The sequence below is a fragment of the Garra rufa genome, chromosome 4 (genome assembly GCF_049309525.1).
Source record: "Garra rufa chromosome 4, GarRuf1.0, whole genome shotgun sequence".
Classification (NCBI taxonomy): domain Eukaryota; kingdom Metazoa; phylum Chordata; class Actinopteri; order Cypriniformes; family Cyprinidae; genus Garra; species Garra rufa.
This window is the reverse complement of record NC_133364.1, coordinates 27,413,180-27,435,045: the sequence shown is the minus strand read 5'-3', so window position 1 is coordinate 27,435,045 and position 21,866 is coordinate 27,413,180. Positions and strand designations below refer to the sequence as shown.

The following is a 21,866-nucleotide window of genomic DNA, read 5'->3' as shown; positions in this document are numbered from 1 at the left end:
AAATAAGTTTTAGTCGAATAAAAAGGCGCATATCTTTACCGAAGCAAAGTGGTCACGATCAGCTCCGGTGGCCATGTGAGAATCATAATGCGCCGCAGACATGTGCCATGTAAATAAGGGGTTATCCAAGCATTAATGGCAAAGAAAGCCCCTTATACTTGAGACCGGGCATGTATGAGGTGTTTCTTGTACATTAAAGAATGGTCATGTGATTTTTATGTACACCAGGTGACCTGTAAATGCAGAAAAAAAGTCTAAGGTTACGTATGTAAGCCTGGTTCCCTGAGGAACGAGACGCTGCGTCCTTGCTTCAGCAGAATGACTCTCTGAACGAGAGGAAGCCTGACAACACTCTGTGCTTGCAGGAAACAACTCTAAGAGTGGAGGTTTCATGACCTAGCTAAACTCAACACTGGAGGTAATCAGTGAGGCTCAACAGCCTACACAACAGAACTACCTGGGTGGAGTCTCTGGAGACTGGAGGCTTCAGCAAGAAGACTCTAAACGAGAAGAAGCCTGGCAACACTCTGTGCTAGCAGGAAACAACTCTAAGAGTGGAGGTCTCATGACCTAGCTACACTCAACACTGGAGGTAATCAGTGAGGCTCAACAGCCTACACAACAGAACTACCTGAGTGGAGTCTCTGGAGAGTGGAGGCTTCAGCAAGAAGACCCTCTAAACTAGAGGGAGCCTGGCGACACTCAATCCTGCTAACAGTGCTACCTGGGTAGGAGTTGAAAAAACTAGAGGTTTTAGAACCAACTCGAGGATGGGAATGAAGGGATTTCCCTGCGTAACCCACACCGTATAGGATTTCAGAAAAGGACCCGACACTCAGGGGAGACCTTTACCATAAACATGGATTTCAGAAAAGTGCCTAAAGACTCAGCTGTGCACTTACCACTCATGTGGATTTTAAGGATTGCTCAAAGACTTGCGTGAGTACTCACCACTATTGTGGGTTTGAGGAGGTGCCCAGAGCATAGCGAGGGAATCACCAAATTACTATCTTGGCGGTAGCAAGGCCTGAAAGCGGAGCTTTTGGAGAGGGGAGGCTTCAGCAGAAAGGCTCTCTAGAGCGAGAGGAAGCCTAACGTCCTCAATCCTGAGGAAGCTCTTCAGAGTGGAGGTCTCAGTGTGATGACCCTCTAAACGAGGGGAGACCTGACTACACTCAACGCTTGAAAGTGACAAGGCTCACAGAAGAGCTCACATGCTGAAAGCAGAGCTCTGTATAGTGGAGGCTTCGAGATTGTTTCTAAGGAAAAAAACCTACAACACCTGGTCTTGGTGAGTGGTTGGGTTAGCACTCCACCAAAATAATTAGCGAGGCATAAGGGTGCCTACTAGCTGTATGATTGAGGCCTGCATTTCTGGAGAGCGGAGGCTAAACAGAAACACTCAAACGAGAGGGAGCCTGGCGACGCTCGATCCAATGGAAAAGCTCTCAAGAGTGGAGGTCTTAACATGATGACTCTCAAATGAGGTGAGACCTGGCTACTCTCAACGCTAAGAAGTACTAAACTCACATAAGAGTCCACATGAGGGACTCCGTAGAGAGGAGGCTTCAAGAAATGCATCTCTGAAGAGAGAGAAGCCTAACAACACTCAGTTTTGGCAGAGGGGCTTTAGCACGATACCAAAAAATAGTTAGGGAGGCCAAACGGGGCCTACCAGCTATATACTGTGAGAATGGGTCTACTTAAACGCGGAGCTTTAAGGAGAGCGGAGGCTTCAGCAGAAATACTCTCTATACAGAGAGGAGGCCTAGCAACGCTCTGTTCGCCCTTGAGAAGAAACTCCTAAGAGTGGAGGTCTCACTTGTATGTATACAATATTCAAAGGGAAGGGACCTGACTACACTCATGCCTAAAGGTGATTGCCTTAGTGGAGTTTCAGAGAGCGGAGGCTTCAGCAGAGTGATTCTAGCTCGAAGAGGCCTGACAACACTCACAGTGGCAGGCTTTTTTTTTTTTATCTAAACATGTATACACATGTATAAATAATGCCTAAGCCGAGCTCAAGATAGTGGAGGCTTCAAAGAAAACTCTCCAGAATGAGAGGAAGCCTAACAACGCCTAACCCCATACGGGAGTTACTTACGAGAGGAGGTCTGGGCACACTAACTCACAAACGAGGGGAGACCTGGCTACACTCGACACTTAGGGACAGCAGAGCTCAATATGGGGCTCGAATACTAAAAGTCTCACCCAAGCGGAGATGGTAGACAAAACAGTACATACATATAAACATCAATGTTTTATTTAATATTATATTTTTCACGTACCGGGCCATCAGACTGAGTTTATCAATCTCATCATCGGCCCAGCCCCAGAGTCTTTTCAAGGGGAAAGGAGGCAGGCAGCCGAACAGACGTGAGGGAAAAACAGGAGAGGAGACCCTAGGTACCCGATCCAGGCCTGCCGCCACGCCTGTGCTGGATCGTTTCCCTTAGATCCCCTCTCCTATTACGCGCATCACGCCTCCTCTGAGACCGACTCCTCCCAGGGGGAGGGCCTCGAGTGGCCACACTAGCAACCTGGCCCTGTCTCTGGCCCGTAGACCAAGACGGGCTGGGCTTTCCCCTGTGTTCGGGTGGGGGCGTGGACCGACGAGGTATGCACGACCTGAAAGCCGCTGAGCGCGCCTTCGCCTCCCTGAATCTCTCGACCACCACCTCGACAGATGTGCCGAACAATTTGGAAGGCGAAACCGGTAAATCAAGGAGAAAGCGCTTTTCTTTCTCCTCGATATTCCGCCAGGTTCACCCACAGATGTCTCTCTGTGGCCACCAAAGCTGACATAGACCTGCTTACTGCGGTTGCTGTCTGCTTGGTGGCCCTCAGAGACAAATCTGTGGTGCGGTGCAGCTCAGCCACCTCCTCCGGGGAAAGCCCCAGACCTCGGTCCAGATCTTTTAGTAGATCAGCCTGGTATGCCTGCAACACTGCCACCGTGTGCAGAGCAGCACCAGCCTGACCCACTGCTGCGTATGCCGTGCCATTCAGCCAAGATGTTTCCCTCAGAGGCTTGGATGGCAGGGTCGGAGCCTTCAGCGTCGATGTCCCTCCCACTGAGAGATAGTTTGCAAACGTCTGCTCAATGGGAGGCATCGACGCATATCCGTGCCCACGCATTCCCTCGATATCAGCATAATTCCCATGTTGATATCTGTGAATGCGGGCCGAATATGGTTTATCCCATGCCTTCTCGATCTCATTGTGCAGATCGGGAAGGAATGGGAGGCTCACAGGAGTTGGTTTGTTATGGCCGGGAAGAAACCGCTCATCTAATCTACCCTGAGCAGCCTCTTCCTTCGCGCGCTTCCACTGAAGATCCAAACGGGAAGCCGCGCAGTCCATAACAGACATCAACTCATCATACGCGGGGCAGGCAGGCTGTATGGACTTAGCAAATTCATCTTCTTCCATCTCAGCCACATCCTGCTCACCCTGGCTTGAAGCCAAAAGAGAACTCGCTGCTGGAATGGAGGATGTGAGAGACAACACATCCCCCTCTAGCAGCGCGTCCTCGTCTCCGGCTGACGAGCGCGAGAGATTAATACCTCTCTCAAACTCATCAGCCAGCTCTACCTGTGATCCCCACGATCTCAATCGCCGGGCAGCCTCAGCTGCCGCGGGACCAGAGCCGCGTGGGGCAGATGAATGTCCCAATTCCCTTGAGAAAAGAGACAAACGAGAACAGAGTTTCTTCAAGGAGAAACTCTAACAATGAACGCACTCCACTCCCTCGAGAGCAGAGCGCGCATGCTCTTCACCCAAACAAATCACACAAAGGTTGTGTGCGTCATCAGGTGTCAGATTTCTCCGACACGGATCCGCACACTTCCTAAACAGTTTTTCTCTAGGCATCGCTGTACTTACTCGCTTAGAACAAAGACTCTGAAGACAAAAAGATGGTTGATGTATTCACAGGCGCCCGTTTTATACTGTTAGGCGCATTGTTAATGACGTCATGGGCTGGGGCCGGCCAGTGTCAAGTTCACTGTCGTTGTTATATAGCTTGCTTCAGAACCAGTCACGCTGGAGGCAGTTCCCAAAGTGTCCGCAGGGACGCAGCGTAGAGTTCCCTCCGGAAGGGAACTGTTTCCATTGTAGTTTTGCGGAATATTCATTTTTGAATTGCCTGAAAAACCACCTCATGTGAGCGTAAAAACTGGTAGTTTTTGTGAAATTGGGCATTTTCAATTTGCAATTTTAATTTGTGCAATTTGAAGGGTAATGAAAACGCAACTAATGACATTGTTGTCAGATGGTAATGTTTTAAATTGTACTGCTATCAGTTGCATTGGTGTCAGTAGCATTACTGTCAGAGGCATTCAGTGACTATGCTGTCAGTCACACTAGTGTCAGTCATATAGACGTCAGTGGCATGGTCATTAGTCAAGTTGCTATCAATAGCATTACTGTCATACTGTCAGTGGTATTACTGTCAATGCCATTACTCTCATACAGACTGTTGCTGTTAGTGTCAGTGACTGTCAGTACTGTCAGTAGCATTGCTTTAAATACCATTGTTGTCAGTGATGTTGCTGTCAATGGCATTGCCATCAGTGGTGTTACAGTCAGTGGTGTTACACTGAGAGGCATTGCTGTCAGTGACATTGCTTTTAGTCACATTGTTAATGTTAGTGTACCTGTCAATGACATTTTAATTCTAGTTATTCAGTATGACCTTGAATAAAGTGATCAAATAAATAGTACAGGTTTAACAGGATTATTTTATATAGGATTATATATTTATATTTTTAGATAGAAGTGGTGTACCACACTGTAGCATGATGCTTATTATTTGTGAGGTGAATCAGTGTGTGGTCACTATGTACAAACATTTGGTCGCACTGCCTTTTAAGAATTCCACTGCTGTGCGTCCTTTCCCAATCGCCATCTCTCTCTGTCTCTCTGTCCATTGGGTGCAGCAGGGAGTGCTGCAAATGTTTGAAAGTCACCTTTGCATAGTCACCTTTTCACACCCTTCCCCCCACATCCCTGTCTCTGAGCACGTACGGCTCTGACTAATGATGTGCAAGGCTTTTTCAGATGCTGCTGCTGACTGCACAGACACGGAAAAAAGGGAAAAGAAAAATGAAGCAATCTAAAAGCACTCAATAGAAAATGTGATATTCATGATTTGGGTTTCTGCCACGCAAAAAGCCAGAGCCAGTCACCCTGTCATAACCACACAGACGTGCCTGGCATCCACGCTAAGAAAATCATTGCACCAGCGCTCGGGTTGAGAATCGAGAACCGATTTTTATTCAGAACCACTTCCATTTTGTTTACAAATACTGGAACCAAATGATTTTCATGATGCTTGGTTCATGGGTGTCTGCATTTTTGCTGGTGTGGAAACAAGACCATACTAAAGCACTCTGACAACATTTTCTATAGTAATCTACATTTGTCACCGACACCACGGCAAAAGGAATCATGTTTTAGCATAGTTGTGACCTTGTAGTCTTAACTGTATGATGAGAAAGAAAGAAACAATGTCACAAAACTATAAAAAAAATATACATTGTATCTTCCTATTGCAACGGGTTGCAAATTATTCTGTCAAAACAAATCACAAATTAGCTCACTCACTAGACTAAGTCTGAGCAGTTGCTAAATTACAATGTGACTCACTCTGTGAACATCAAGTCTTTCTTCAGATCATATATGAATCAAAATAAAGCAAGAACAATTGATGTTATGTTGTAACGGTTTGTGACAATTTCATGTAATAACTGACTGGTTGTTCATATAATGATGTTAATATGCAGTCAAGTCTGAAATTATTCATACCCCTGGCAAATTCTGACTTAAAGTTACTTTTATTCAACCAGCAATTATTATTTTTTGGACCGGAAATGACACAGGCTTCTACCAAAAGATAATAAGATGATGTACAAGAGGCATCATTGTGGAAAAAAAATTATCAGCTTTTATTTACATTTGAACAAAAAGTGGCATGTCCAAAATTATTAATACCCTTTGCAAACTGTCACAGTCTATGGGAAAATCTATACCATTCCAAAGTTCTATACCATTCCAAATAGTCCAAGCTGTTTTAAAGCATCATAATTACCCTGATTCATTGGGAACAGCTGTTTTAATCAACTCAACAGGTGAAAAACAGAAGCTCTCTGCTGTTGGTTTGTGGACAGTCATGGCTAAGACAAAGGAGCTCACAAAGGACCTGCGGCTGCCCATTGTGGCTGTTCACAAGTCAGGAAAGGGCTATAAGACCATATCTAAATGTTTTGAAGTTCCAGTGGCTACAGTGCAAAGTATTATTAAAAAATACAAGACGTTCCACACTGTGAAAGGACGTGGACGAAAGCCAAAAGTGACACCTGTGCTGGCCAGGAGGATAGTGAGAGAGGTAAATAAGAATCCAAGGATCACCACTAAGGCCATCCTGATGAATCTGGGCTCTGCTGGTGGCAACATCTCAAGGCAGACAGTCCAACAGACACTGCACACTGCTGGGTTCCACGGACGCAGACCAGGGAGGATACCACTTCTCCAGATAAGGCACACTAAAGCCCGCTTGGCCTTTGCAAATGCTCATCTGGACAAAGAAGAAGACTTCTGGTCTTCTGTTTTATGGTCAGATGAAACAAAAATTTAATTGTTTGGCCACAATGATGTAGCCTTCATTTGGCGTAAAAAATGGAGAAGCCTTCAACCCTAAGAACACCATCCCCACTGTCAAACATGGTGGTGGGAACCTAATGTTTTGTGGGGTGTTTTTTAGCCGGTGGACCAGGGAACCTAATCACAGTAAACGGCACCATGAAAAAGGAGCAATACATCAAAATTCTCAACAACAACATCAGGCATTCTGCAGAGAAACTTGTACTTGGACACCAGTGGACATTTCAGCACGACAACCAGTGGCGGTTCTAGGATTTTTCTGTAACAGGGGCCATTAAGGGGCCACATGTTACATTCAGGGGCCAAGTACAGGGTACATTCAAGCACACAAAATAATTTATTCAGTACAGTGCAAATACATTTCGGCAGTCATTCCTTTTTCAAACGCTCTAATAAAAAATTATGAGCCAGTAAAGTTATTAATTATTTTTTTCATTTATTTATACTGTGTCCTTTAGGACACAATGCAAATCACACACACACACTCACACACTAAAGTACATCACAGCGATTAATTAATCAAATACAATACAATTTACAGTGTGGATATATTTATACCTCCCAGCTTAAACATCTCATACAGTACACTCTAAGTGGTTGCCTTCTGCAGCTCAGGACCCCTCAACTCAGGATTTACACACAGTTTTACAGTATAAATCACTACACCTGCTGTTAATATTTACATAGGTCAAGTAGAAAAATTGTCCATATGTTGTTTTAAAGGTTAATTTGATGAAAATTTGATTAGACCAAAATAAAAAAGCTTTATGCATTTTGTTTGTGATTTGTGTCGTACGACTATTGCATCTGACATAATACTATTAAGGTAAATGTGATGTCCTAATTATAAAATATAAAAATCGCAAATTTTTTCACAAATTTCTGGAAATTACCACCACAAAATCAGTCATTTTGATTGCAAAAATCACACAAAAAAATCGTGAAATCCTGGAGGGACTGGTTTGATCAAGTTAACTACAGAATCTTTGCTAGCACTATCTTAGCAAAAACATGTTAACATTGCTTACAAGTTTATTGGTTTACTTCGACAGTGCTTCCAGTGCTCCTTCCACAATTTAGTTAACAAACCTAAAATAAGTGAGAGCAGCAGCTAAATATCCGTTCATATTTTGACAAACAACAGGAGGATTTGTGACTCACCAAGAATTGTCTTCAAGTTAAAAATACTAAAAAAGTTCCTGTATGTAATCAATCTTTATATCGAATATCTGATATTCAAACAAAACATTAATGATGAAAATGAAGATTAGGCGATATGGTAAATATACATTCTTATTGTATAAGAGTTAAAGTTTGGAAAAAAAAAAAAAAAACTGGTCAACCAGAGGCCGTTTTTTTAATGGATGCTGTGAGAGGCTTCACTACACTGAATAAACTGCTTATATTTGAATAATGTCCTATAGCTAACTACAAAACCAAGATACAAATAATTAATGTCATATTGCATTACATTAAAGTAACTCACACACTTGATATGATCAACAAAAAAAGCAAAATGATTGGATAGAATAAATTATTTATTTTATTTATTTATCTTATGTATCTCTTTTTCTTTATTCCTTTTTTGAGTGTATGTTTGGAATACAGTTTCATCCTCTATAAGTGTCCGACCCAGGTCCGACCTGACGGCCGCCTTTTTACTCCTCCCCCGACTGCAAGTGGCTGCTCTCGCCAGCCCGTGGCAGGCTAGTGTAGTGCATCTCGAACGCACCTAATGTATAAAGCCAAGACCTCTGCTTCTTCTCCCAAGTTGCATCGACACATTACTGCCGCCAATTGTTTGGGGGTGGAATTGCATCTGTAATCGTTGTGAAGAATTCTCCAGTTGCTCTTCTCGTCGACGATTGATGGAAGGGGGGCCAATCAGGGGCCAATCAGATTTCAGAAGGGGCCAGGGCCCCTATGGCCCCGCCTCTAGAACCGCCCCTGACGACAACGACCCAAAACAGGGGTATGAATTATTGTTTGCAAAATCAAACAGCATAAATCCATGTCCTAACCAGACACGACACGACACCGCGACACACGTTACAAGGTATTTTTTACATGTTAATCTGAGTTTTTGTCTGATTAGGACTATTTTTTCATTCAAGTTACAAATGGACCAAGTCATTATTGCATTAAAAATACGGTGGATAATATAGTTAGAATGACTTATTTGACATTGAAAAAAGTACAAAATGAATTAAAGTGGAATATTAATGGCATTGCTACGTCTTTCCTTAATTTCTATCTAGCTTCACAAGCCTTGGTACACTCTGCTATCCTGTAGCTCCTCAGCTGCAGACAAATATGGAGAGAAACAGGGAGCCACATAGGAGCCAAGGAGCAGACAGGGAGTTGCTGTATGCCAGGCGGAATATGCAAGTGTGTGTTTTCATATTTGTAATAGATGTCAACGTGTGTGCTAAAAAGTGTAAGTCGGATCACTTGGGCGAACACCTGCGTGTTCTAATTGAGGTGAGAGCATGGCAATGTTGTGGGTCGCACCTGAGGCAGCACTTCAGCGCCAGAGGGATGCCCTAGAGCAGCCTGTACCTCAAGAGCCCCCTCCACACACATACACATAATCAAACAGTAATTAGAATTGGAAGCAGTGACTGAAATGGAGAGTAAAGTTACAAAGTATCAAGGAGGTTTGTAACTTTAGAAAATGTAAAAATTTTGTGATTATATTCCCAAATGGTATGGCCCAAGTCTGATTGTCCAGAAGATGTCCATGTAATATTTTAAAACAAAATAAGGAGTTTGTATAAGGTAAATAAACTTATTTATAGGATTAGTATGGTCATGGCTACTATGGTTAACCAATGGAACCTTATTGTAAAGTGTTACCAATACTGGTTTGAGTTTTTAAAAAGCAGAGTTGTGGTGCTAATATAGACAACACAGGTTTGATCCTGACCCATACTTATACCATATATGCAATTTCTTCCTGTCTTCACTGTCTGCACCAATAAAAAAATAGGAGGAAAATTAAATGAGTCCCATGAAATCAAATTACCACACCAATGATTAAATTAAGTCGAATTAGAACAAACTTTCATCTCTTGGCTGTCATCACTCATCAGGAACATTTCTGAAAACCAGACATCCTCCACCTTCCCTCATGCCCTTATATCTTTCCATCACATCAACCCATTACAAGTAGAAACCTTTCCTCCCTCCCTGCAGGGACATGTGTTCTCAGCAGTAGAGCCAAATTAGGAAAACAACTTGTCCTTATTTGAAACAAACTCCAAAGCGGACTTGTGACCCTGTGTCCCTGGCAGAAAGTGAAGACAAGAACCTGTCTGGAGTTGACTTAAATGCAGCTTTCAGAGCTTGTGTGCAGCTTTCAAAGCTGATGCCAGTTGTAAGGAGAAAAGAACAAACTTTGAGGACATCTTTAAATATTCAGTGAGGAGAATCTGGAACTGACAGTGCTTTTTTTAACCTTTATAAACTTTTAGGTGGAGTATAAATGTCTGCATCACTAGTGACACTGAACAAAATGACTTATAAAATGGACTGTAAGTATATATAAGTATAAATAAGATTTTAAGTATAAGAAATTATAACTGTACTGGCATATAATACAATATTAATGTGTACTTAAAGAGAGAATACATTCATGACTGTTTCTTAATACACTTAAGTACACTTTTAAAAGCTTTAAAAAAGTACTTTATTATCATTTTATCTTTAGTTCCAATATTAAATTAGAATTTAATGCATTCAACTGTAATATCATCATTACAAATGTGCAATATATGTTTCAACAGAAATGGCATTAGAGTGTACTGTAGTCTACCACGTATTTCAAAAGACAAAGTAATTATGAAATCACATATGAAGATGTTTAAGTGCTACTTAAGCACTCTAAATTTCAGCTAACTGCATTTAATGTTGATCTGAAACTACAAATATATATATATATATATAAATACAAGTACTGTTCAGCCACACCTGTCACTGATCATCATTGTAACACTATAAACACTCAGACCAAATGCTCACTCATTGCACGTACTTGCTTGTGCATACCATCATTGTTGGACTTTTTACTTACCTATTTAGACTTACCTGACTCTCCTTCATTGTTCTCCTCGTTGCTACCTTGTCTCTATTGTCTCCTGGTCATCTTGTGAGTATTTATTGTGTTATCACCATGTTACCTAAAACCACAGACTGTCAGTACAGCTGCTTCAGTAGTCACTTTTCTTTTGTTGTTATCACCTTTTGTGTTTTAATAAAAGCCAAATCAATGAATAAACACAAACCAACATTATGGACCATCATCATTACCAGTACTGTATCCCTTTGATAAGCTTGTTAACAATCATTGTTAAGCTTAACTACAACCATGCTCTAGAACTCAGGTTAACAGCACCGATACACAAGCTCCTCCATCTTCCTTTACTTACCTACTCCCTCAGTCCTATGGTCAATCCAGCAGCCTACTCTGGCACAGAAGATTGCAGTTTTGTAGTCCTGGAAATGCATCCGTAGCAGTTCCCCACTAAGAGGTCCAAAAACCGCCTAAATAAACTCACTGCTCCCTGGACATGCCCTGCAGTGAGCCAATTCTTTGTGAAATTAGGCTAGCTCTGTAGTGCAATCATTGGGCTGTATTCCTCAACCACTCCCATCATATTTTCAATGTTCTGGCCTGGGAAGCAAAGCTTAATGAAAAACTTTACCATCTTCGTCAAGGAAAGTATTCTATCATTGATTATTCACTTCAGACATGACCACAGCTAATAGGCAGGGCCTGGAACCATTCCACCGACTGCGTTTCACAGCATATGACAACCAGATGGAACTGGAGAACTTCATTCACCTCTCCATCTGGGTGGGTCATCGACTGCAGTTCTGTAGTATTAACAACAGCTTCCTGCAATCCTCTCTCTTTGGTCGCTTTCCAGAATCACATTTCGAGCCTATGCAAGTGGACTTATTTTGCCTATCCCCATGTGAATGACAACAACACATGACAAAGTGGCTGTGTCTGTATTGTGGAACTGGTGGCCATGTCTTCACAGAGTGCCCCATGAGATCTCGCTGTCATCATCATTTAACCAATCTCATTTACTCATGTGTGACCAGAAACATTGTCTCCAAGAAGCTCTGCTGCCAGCTCTTCCAATGATCCCTTGCAAGTTGAAACTCCCCATAGTTGCCAAACCCCTGGGCCATGGTACTGGTAAACACTGTACAGCCACAATCCAACTTCAGCTAGGGTGTACCCATCAGGAAAACATCTCTTTTCTGATACTGGAGCACTTGACTGCTGATGTCATCCTGGGACACTCTTGGGTTCAACAACATTCTCCTCGATTGTTGTGGGCTACTGGAGAATTCCTTGAGTGGGGTAAAAAATGTTTCCAAAAATGCCTTCATCTGCCTCAGTGTCTTCCTCGAAAATCTCCTGTGAATAACTAACCCTTTTACATCAATGCTACATCTGTTGCCCATATGCTGAGTGCCAAGTAGATGTCCCCATTGAATATTATCAATACCTTGGGCCTCCCAGCTTTCTCCACATACTATGCCAGCGATATCTTGCCATGTCTACCCCTGCCCAGGATGAGTCTATCCCCTGTCATTACCAGACCAGGTGGTTTTTACTACAAAGTTGGATTTGTAAAAGTTGACTGGTTAAAAAGGCTTTCACTAATCAATTTGTTTAACCAGCTATGTTGATAATCCACTGATTGCTGATAGAACACTTGTTTTAGTAATCGATATGTGTCAAGTTTTGTAATGTTTTTAATGACTTAGCCTGTTTGTTAAATGCTTTTTACGCTTAACCACACAAGTGTCTTGGAATAATTTACTTGTTTAATTTAATATTACAGTTTACAATTACAACAAAGTTTCTTATCCACTTCCCCTGGCCCCTGCCACATTGAAACAATTCCACAAGAGAGTTCTTGAAGCTGTGCATACAACCTTGTTTGAATATGGAAGAGGGGGAAAGTGGAAGACCACTTTCGTCAAGCCAACAGGACACTATAAATACCATGTGATGCTGTTTTGGCTGGACAGTGCCACCCATTGTTTTGGAAAAGCTAAGAGAGCACCAGCTAGTTGAAAAATGTGAGTTCTATCTCCCATCCACGCACTTCTTTGGATATATCAACAGCCAATAGACCAGGGGTGGGGAACCTTGATCCTCAAGGGCCGGTGTCCCTGCCGCGTTCCAACTCCTCAAAACCTCCTTCACTGCTCCCATTCTCATCCATCCTGACCCTGAGCTGACTTTCATAGCCAAAGCTGATGCATCTACCACAGGAGTTGGGTTTATACATTAGAGTTGGGGTACTCGGACTTGTACTCGGACTCGAGTCCGGTCTCGAGTACAATTTTTAGCGGACTCGGACTTGTCACGGACTCGGATGCATTTTGACTCGGACTTGACTCGGACTCGAGCTTTTCGGACTCGGGAGTTATTGCCGAGTCCAGCCGAGTCCAGGGACAGTTGATGGAAATTTTACTGACTCGATGCATTATTACGAAAGTGACATTCAGTATTATTGGCATGTGTTTTAAAGTCTTGCCGGTACTTGAAAGCCTGCCTCTCAGTCAGCGCACAATGCTGAATTAAACTCTTTCTCTATTGCTACACACTTACACGAAAGGTAATGTCAAAATGCATCGTCTTGGAGAGCATTCATGTAAATGCTATCGGTTTTGTGTTGAGTTAGAAATACAGATGTGTCAAAATATATGATCTGTGCGTCCGGTCTTAAAGCGACAGCAGTGTAAACCTGCCACAGACTGCGTCATAATCAAACAACAAAATAAAAAGAGAAAATCACTCACTGCTCTTGATTGAAGCAGTTTAGCAATTTTAATAAGAATCATCTATATTTATTATATACGGTGAAGATTGTAGATAGTTTTATTTTTACATTTATTACTTCATTAAATGTTTGTAGTACACTATTTCTGTGGTATACTTTACTATATAGATCAATCTGAAAAACGTATAAAACTATTTCATTTGTATTTTGATTATTATATTTATTTATGCTTTTGCTTGTAATTAATTATTAGACTGTTTATTTTCCTTCAGTAAGCTTGAGAATGTTTTACTTACTTACTTGGGTGTGCATTATTTTCTAATAATTCAATGGCCCGTTGTCAATAGACCAATTTGGAGTAGACGTTACAGTTATGTCAGTAAAAAAATACTATTTAAACCTATAACATTTTACATTTACCTATTTTATCTCAGAATTCAGAATTTTTTTATGTCGTTTATATGTTGTATTTAAGACTTTAGAACTCAATTTAACGCAGCAATAGCAAGTTTGTCAGTTCTGAGGGAAAAAATAAACTCATGACTTTAGCTGAGAGGAAAAGGGAGAATGTATTTTCTTATCAGAATTGTGAGATATAATCTCGAAATTGAGAAAATAAAGTCAGAATTTTATTCTTTTATTCCATGACTTCCATGTCATTAACCCTCACAGCCTCATTTTCATCTAAGAAAAATATGTCACTAGCTGTCCATCTCTTCACCTACCCCTCCCTTTATCACAGATTCATTCTTTTACTCGTAGGTACAGTCCTGTCCTTCCCTTATAATTCCCACATTGTCCTTCCCACATTCTAAAAGCTGTTTCACTCTGAAATATGTCATAATATCAAGTCAGTCATAACTTCTGTTACATGACTTTAAGTTTGCTGAGCAGGACACTAATGAGATGGTGTGAAATAAAAAAATCAAAATGGCAATATGCAACAGAGGTTTCCTTTTGTTACATTTAAATTGTCATTGCCTTATTGTAGTTGTACAAATTAAAACAAGGTTAAGATACTGACAAACAGTAGTTTTTAGTTGGACTCGGTCGGACTCGACTCGGACTCGACCCATTTGGACTCGGACTTGAGTCCGACTCGCCCCATTTTGGACTCGGACTTGACTCGGACTCGACTGGTTAAAGACTCGGACTCGACTCGGACTCGACTTACGTGGACTCGACCCAACACTATTATACATTTTTAGAGACAGGGGAAACCTGTCAAACCTTATCCATGTGCCTTTTTCTTCAGGAAAATTATCCAGGCAGAGCAGAATGTATTGGAAATCAGTTGGTTATTGGCTATCAAGCTGGCACTGGAGCAGTGGTGCCACTGGCTGGAGGTTTCCCAGCATCCTTTTGTGGTCAGCACCGATCATTGCAACCTCAAGTACCTGCGAAATGTCCAGAGGTTGAACCCTTGCCAGGCCATTTATAAAACTTTCTTACGCACTGATTTGATCTTAGAGTGTTCGTACGATCAAATCCACGTCAAAGTACAGATTTATAAAAACCGTCTTTGACGTGGAAAAGTACTTATCTCCACGTCAGATTCCAGCTTGGCGTACGACCGTTTCCTTGTGGTAATGCCTGGTATTGCAGATAGTTCAGCCTCACTATAATATGATTTCTTGCGCTCCTTTTTACTTGCCATTGTCACAGAGTTTTTGCTTTAGGAATGAGCTCATTTTATATGTTAATTAATTAAGCAGGGGCGTTTCGACGGCGGAACATTCAGCTGCACACAATTCCACGATCATTTGTGATTTATAACCGAATGACTGGCGTATGCATGGATTTCGTGGTACGTTCGTTTTCTCTGAATCGCTCTTACGTTCAAATCAGAAAAGTTCTTAGATAAAATCAAGGATGGTTTCTACGCAAGTCTTTATAAATGAGGCCCCTGGTGGGCCCTTTTGTTTACATGGTTCAACTTCCATGCCACCTACCATCCAGGGCCCAAGAATTGCAAGGGGGAAATTCTCTCAGGAATCCATGTTCCTTCCATACCACCCTTTGAGCTTGAACCAATCCTTCCAATTTCCCTAATTGTAAACCTGATTCAATAGGCCCTGGGCACCAGAATCGCTGAAGCTACCACTGTTGAACCTGCTCTGCACCGTTGACCAGACGGATTGACTTTCATTCCATTTTCAATCAGCTGTGCGCTTATAGACTCCCTTGGCTGGGGTCATACTGGCAAGCAGCAAATCCTCTCACTCACCTAAAACCGCTACTAGAGGCCCAGTGTGATCCAGGATGTCCAGTGATTCTTAAAGGAGGTTCCAGCTGTGGACCACTGGTTGGAGCAGTGTGTAGTATGGATCTCAGCTCACAGCCATCCACCTTTGATGATCCACCTCCATCGCTCTCATGGATGATGGGTTGGTCTATGCTATCCATAGGATCCTGGACTCCCTACACCATATGGATGGGGTTGGCCCTGACATCAGAGGCTCTAAACCTCAATAGAGGTCTGTGGATGAGGGGAGGTGGTACTGTCACGGTTACACCAGGCTGCCCTTTCCCATCACAGTCTGTGCCACTCTCACACTCACCCGAATACACAATAAGGACAAGGACACTATAAACACTCTCTCATTGTCTGGACTCATTGTGTATGCTGTCATCATCTGACTCTCTACTTACCTGTTTGGACTTACCTGCTTCTCCCTCTTTGTTCTCCTTGTTGCTCCATTGTCTCCTCATTGCTTGAGTATTCTTTGTGTTCTCTCCACGCTACTTGCAACCATATACTGTTACTCCACGCACATATCGTTTATTTATCACTGATCTATCAGTACTGCCCATTCTTCTGTTGTTAACCATTTTTGTTTTTCAATAAAAGCACTGCTGTTGTGTTCACCTCATGTCTTGTATTATGTATATATGCTACAGTGTGATCTTTTTGACAAGGGGAACATCTTTTCTATTGCACAGAAGGAAAAAAAATCTTGTGGGTTTGGAACAACAATCACATATAACCAGCCAATTTGGTTGCATAGCAAAAGACACATGTCTAAATGACACATTTGTGACACAAATTTAAGACAACAGATATTTCAGTGTAATTACAGCCACAGGAGTTGTCCGTTTAGGAACAATTACTGATTTTAGATTACATTTCATGGTATTCAATGGTAAAAATCGTAGATTCTGTCCAGGTTTTTGTGCCATATTTGGAGATGCTGCTTAACAGCATATTCTTAGCATTCCAATCATTCTGTGTTTCTGGATATTTCAGCAAGCACAGATGCCAAATACAACAGATGGCATTCAAACCTGAGCGCGTGTGTGCTTTGAGGTCTGTGACATCAGCTGAGAAATAAATTAAGCTGCTGAACGGAAAATATTGGCCTACAGATATGTAGGCCTCAACTAACAATTAGCATATGCATTATTCAAATTAAGTACTTATCTAATCCAAGTCCTCTAAATGCCTCTATTACACAATACTAATGTACAATCAATATGAAAAAAATAAAATTAAATAAATAAATAGAACACTGCTTTATATAACATGCTGGCGAAGAGATGTAAAAGAACATATGGATATTAATTTTTTTGGACATGCATTCCGAAATAAGACATCTTTCTGAAGTATGCCATCTGTCATTCAATGTGTAGTGCATGAAAATCACATCCTTTTAGCAGTTACAACCTCGCAGAGATCTTAAACAGAACAGGAGATGTTCCTCATGTGAAAAAGATCACACTTTAGCATACATATATATATATATATATATATATATATATATATATATATATATAGACACACACACAGGTTGTGCAAAAGTCAGTTCCCTGGAAGCATCCAGTCTGACCAACATTCCCTTTGGCTTATTTATTTAATCCTTCCATTTTAACCTCCGAGTGTGATTTATGACTGCCATTAATCTTAGGCTGCACATTAATTCCACAGCACGCAGGTTCATCTGACCTGTGCCCTTTCAGATCCCAGCTGCAGTGACTCACTGTGTCATCTGGTATATGCAAATTTTTCCCTATCCTTCTTAAGTGGATGGTTTTAAGGAGATAAAGCCTCAAATCAGAGATACAACCTAACTCAAATCAACTCAGATGTGTCTGATTCGTAATGCAAAGCAAGTATTGCATGTGTTGCAGTCTCACTGCAGCTGAAGGCAATGTTAAAATGGATGTTAGCTCTTTCTGCAGTCAGTTTGCACTTTTCAAATGTTTGAAGCGAACCTACTGAGTAAGTTACAAGTAGATCTTATAAATATGTTCATATTCTTCTAGCTGAATAATAATATCTGGCATCTGTGCTATTGAAAGGTCCGGTGAGTAGCGCTAAAAGGTTAATGCTTTGTCGTATTTGAAAATAATGCACCACCTAATTAAATTGAGTGTTAACAAAAGCAAACATGATATAAAAACTCTGAAGTATTTGCTGAAGTAACCATGCCATTTTAGCTTGCTTTTACTAATCTTTAAGTTCTTTTTGTGACTTTTTTTCAAAGGCCGCCATGTTGCAAGGCCACCAGGTGATCTACATTTGCATTGCATCCCCTGTAAAATTAGTATGAAAATGAATAAAAGTTGTTGGTGTTTTACTGCTGCTAGTGTTTATTTCAACTGAAAAACCGCAGTGAATTGTATTTTGGAGTTTAGCAAAAATGTGTAAAGGGGCTAATTTTCTGAGTAAATGCAGATATGCAAAGCTTAGAATTTTATAAAAGCACTTCTATTAAATCTTCTGGTAAAATGTAGTGTTATTTTAACTGCAATCGTTTTAAGGATTTAGTTTTACTTTATCATGCAAACAAAATGGTATGGTAAGAAAGCAATGTTGTCGCACTAAAATGGTGTTAAGATGCATGTTGTTTATGTCTTGTGTCTATACTATTGAACCCCGTGAGTATTTTTACAGTTTATGGACGCTTCAGCAAGTGCCTCACAGTTTTTCCTTTCTATTTTTTAAAGAAAAAACAAGACAAAATCAGTTATTGTTGTGATCAACATTATGCCGCAAGTGGTGTCAACTTGGAATATTCCTTTAGTATCTTCTAATGCACAACTGATTTGGTTTAATAACTTTCTACAGTATTCACTTTATTTTTGTCCTAGATTTTATCTTAATCAGGTTGCGAGTTAATACCTAGAGACAATTATTTTACTATCTCACTATTAGATTGTAAGTGTCATCAGTCCAGCTACACCACAACATCATAGCAGGATAAAGCCGGATATTATTTGTTCAGCAGATTCGTAGAAAGAGCCCTAAAATAAGCCCTTGATATTAAAGAGGATTTGCTGAGGCAATCAGCATGAGTTGGTTTTCTGCGGGTTGGGTTGACGAAAGCCAGTCAGTGTGTTAAAAGACCCAGAAAATCTATAGAGCACACTCACGTCCAGTTGATTGTCTGTGTGTCATTAATATTCATTATTCTGCAGAAGCTTGTGCAAAGCAATCAAATCAAATAAAAGATGTCTAGGTCTTTGTTCTAGGGTACATTAATGTGTCCCTCTTACCCTGTAATTACACATAAGTACTGAATAATGATGAACACAGTGTACCTAATATTTGATTATAGATAGAAAGGTTTGTAATGACACATTGTTAGTGTTACTGTGTCATCTTTATAAATCCTGTAGCAATTTATCTAGTTTATCTAATACAAGGTAATCTTTAATATCTTACTTGTATTGGAAAAGAACCCTGCTACAGGAAATCACAGGTGTGCTATGGAAGTTTTAAAAGGTTAAACTTTCATTCTACAGGGATATTTTATCCTCTTGGTGAGCATAATAGCCATATTGGTTCTAAAATACTAATTAAAATTGTGATTGGCAGAATGTTTCAGTGGATTCATACATATATGAAATAACAGGAAAACAGGAATTCTGTACACTTTAGTACATTTTCTGCACTCTAAAATGTGTCAGGTAAAGCTGTTGCTAATGCTTCATGTGGTAATATCTAAATATATTGGTTGTTCAAGTAAAAACTATTTAATAGTATGACAGAATTACCTTGACTAAAGGTTATATTTAAAAAAAGTAATTTCAACAGTCAGATCAGGAAAAATAATTCCTTAAAGCTCCAAAATTGAGTCTTGGTTTAACAACTTTACATGTTTTTAACAATGTATATTAACACATTCTGTATATGTAATGCTTTGTATACACGATGTGCATTTAATAGTTATATAAAACATATAAAAGTAAAATTCTAAAGTAAAATCTATCCTTGTATACTTGAAGTGTTATATGTATAACATATCCTTTGTGATTTGTTTTATTACTCTGCCACTCAAATTCATACTGTTTATCATTTTTATTTTCTTATCTTTGAAGCATTTTGAGCTGCATTTGTTTGAAAGGTGCTTAAAATTGAACAAATGAAAATGTGAATATTCTAACTATATAGTTATCTAATAGATAATATTAATTAGTCAGTATTATTATTAATTCTATGTCATGCGAATCTTTATATATACCTTTAAACGTGTTGTCATTGCATTCCCTCTTTAGCGTTTAGACACTGTAATGTACCGATTTCTGAAAGCATACAAATGCCGCATGATCACCCGGTAATAGAGTGTGTGATGTACTGATATTTACTCACTCCGGTTTCCTGGCGAGTCCAACGGACCGGCACAGTGTCGAAGGAGTCTGCGGAACCAGAGACTTGCAGGACGGGCTTATTTTCTCGTCCTCCGCGGATTCCGGGCTGGACTGGGTCGCTTTGAGAGTCGGTGGGGATGTAGGTACCAGCTGCAGATGCTGCGGGTGATGGATGGGAGCTGCCGGAGGATGCTGCGGCTGTTTGACCGGATGCTGCTGCGGCTGGGCTTGACCGTGAGTCGCCGAATGCTGGTGCGGGTGAGCGGCCGGCTGGGGGCTGCTGGTCCGCGGGGGTGGGTGATGATGGTGGTGCGGATGATGGTGGTGGTATTGATGCGGATCTCTCAGCTGACGGTTCTCGCCGATCAGATCCTCAACCTTCCTCTCCAGCTCGTCGATCCGCTGCCGCTGGGTTTGAATCAGACTCTGCTGGTTTTGTACAATAGTGGTCAGTTCTTTAAGATAAAGCACGGCTTTCATTGGGTTATCCAGCAGGCTCTCCATTACTATAATCTCAAAGCTTCAAGCCTGCCTTATCAGGATGGAGCAGGAGTCTTCTGGATGCCGAGAATGTGTTGTGGCGTGCTGATGCTCTAAGGATGCGAGTGATGGTCCTGATGCAGGGGAGACTGGGGGAGGAGCTGCGGAGGGTGATGATGTCAACGCTCTGGCCAATCATGGAGGAGCGTGTTTGCATGCAGTACACACTTTCCAATAGTGACATCAATTTAAAGATGCACTAAGGAAGTTTATTCCACATTAAAAGTTTTACACCTGTGCCGTGCCTTCCGTGCAGTACATCTTCATGTCCCTGTTGTATTTACCTTAATACCCTTGTGAAACAGAAGTACACTTCTAAAGTACTTTTCAAAAGATAACTTACATACTGTAGATATGTTACAGGCTGCCTAGCCTATTTCATACTTAAATGACGTTTTTTTTTTTACCTGGAAATATCAGTTTCAAAATCATTTTGATGATAGCTGATAGCTTCTAATGAGACGAATGTCTTCTGTTTCTTTCACACGACGAAAAAAATGTCGAAGCTGTTTGTGGCAAAACAGCTTTGAATATAATGAACTGACAGTCTATTGGCTAATCTTCAACATGTTTACAATGAAACATCCGTTTTGAATTTCTGTATTTTTAGACTGCACCGAAAAATACCGAACAACAGGTACAGTAGGAATAACTTTACGATATTTCACATTAATTTCTATGGTATCCGTAAACAGTGACTGACTGTCGCACAACTGGTACAGCTATCGGGCGAATACAAAACGGAAGTGAGCATCCCTACTCCCTTCGAAGCCTACTACAGTAATATCTTCACGACAGTGAATTCCGCCCACTTAACTCTAGGTGGCTCTAAAGTCGCAAAAATTCACCAAACTTCACACAGTTGCTTTAAATGTAGGCTATGTTAAATACAATAAGCTGAACTTCAGAGTGATTTATTGGCCAACTAAAGTACAAATTAAGGGTTACTGCAGAATGTTTATGGTAAACTAAAATATACTATATATATATATATATATATATATATATATATATATATATATATATTAGTTATTAGTTAGTTAATATTATATAATATTAGTTATTAGTTAGTAATAATATTAACTAATTAATGCAATAGCAAATAACAAACTACAGATAAAATTATAATCAAATTGTCATGATCGGGGCTGTGGATTTTCCCTCAGCCACCTGAGGTCGCTGTCCCACACTACACTCCCTTTAGTCGTTCACGTTTGTCTTGTCATTTGCACTGATTACACGCACCTGCTCACAATTACCATC

At 40.8% G+C, this 21,866-nt stretch overlaps 1 protein-coding gene across 1 annotated transcript in view; it reads right to left on the bottom strand.

The window, feature by feature from the left end:
* iqsec3a (IQ motif and Sec7 domain ArfGEF 3a) overlaps positions 1-20,638 on the bottom strand; it is a 240,154-nt gene extending 219,516 nt beyond the window's left edge. Inside the window, exon 1 of the mRNA XM_073837815.1 lies at positions 20,065-20,638. Coding sequence (XP_073693916.1) covers positions 20,065-20,567 — 503 coding nt within the window. The 5' untranslated portion in view covers positions 20,568-20,638. The remainder of the gene's footprint in view (positions 1-20,064) is intronic.
* Between the last annotated feature and the right edge of the window lie 1,228 nt (positions 20,639-21,866).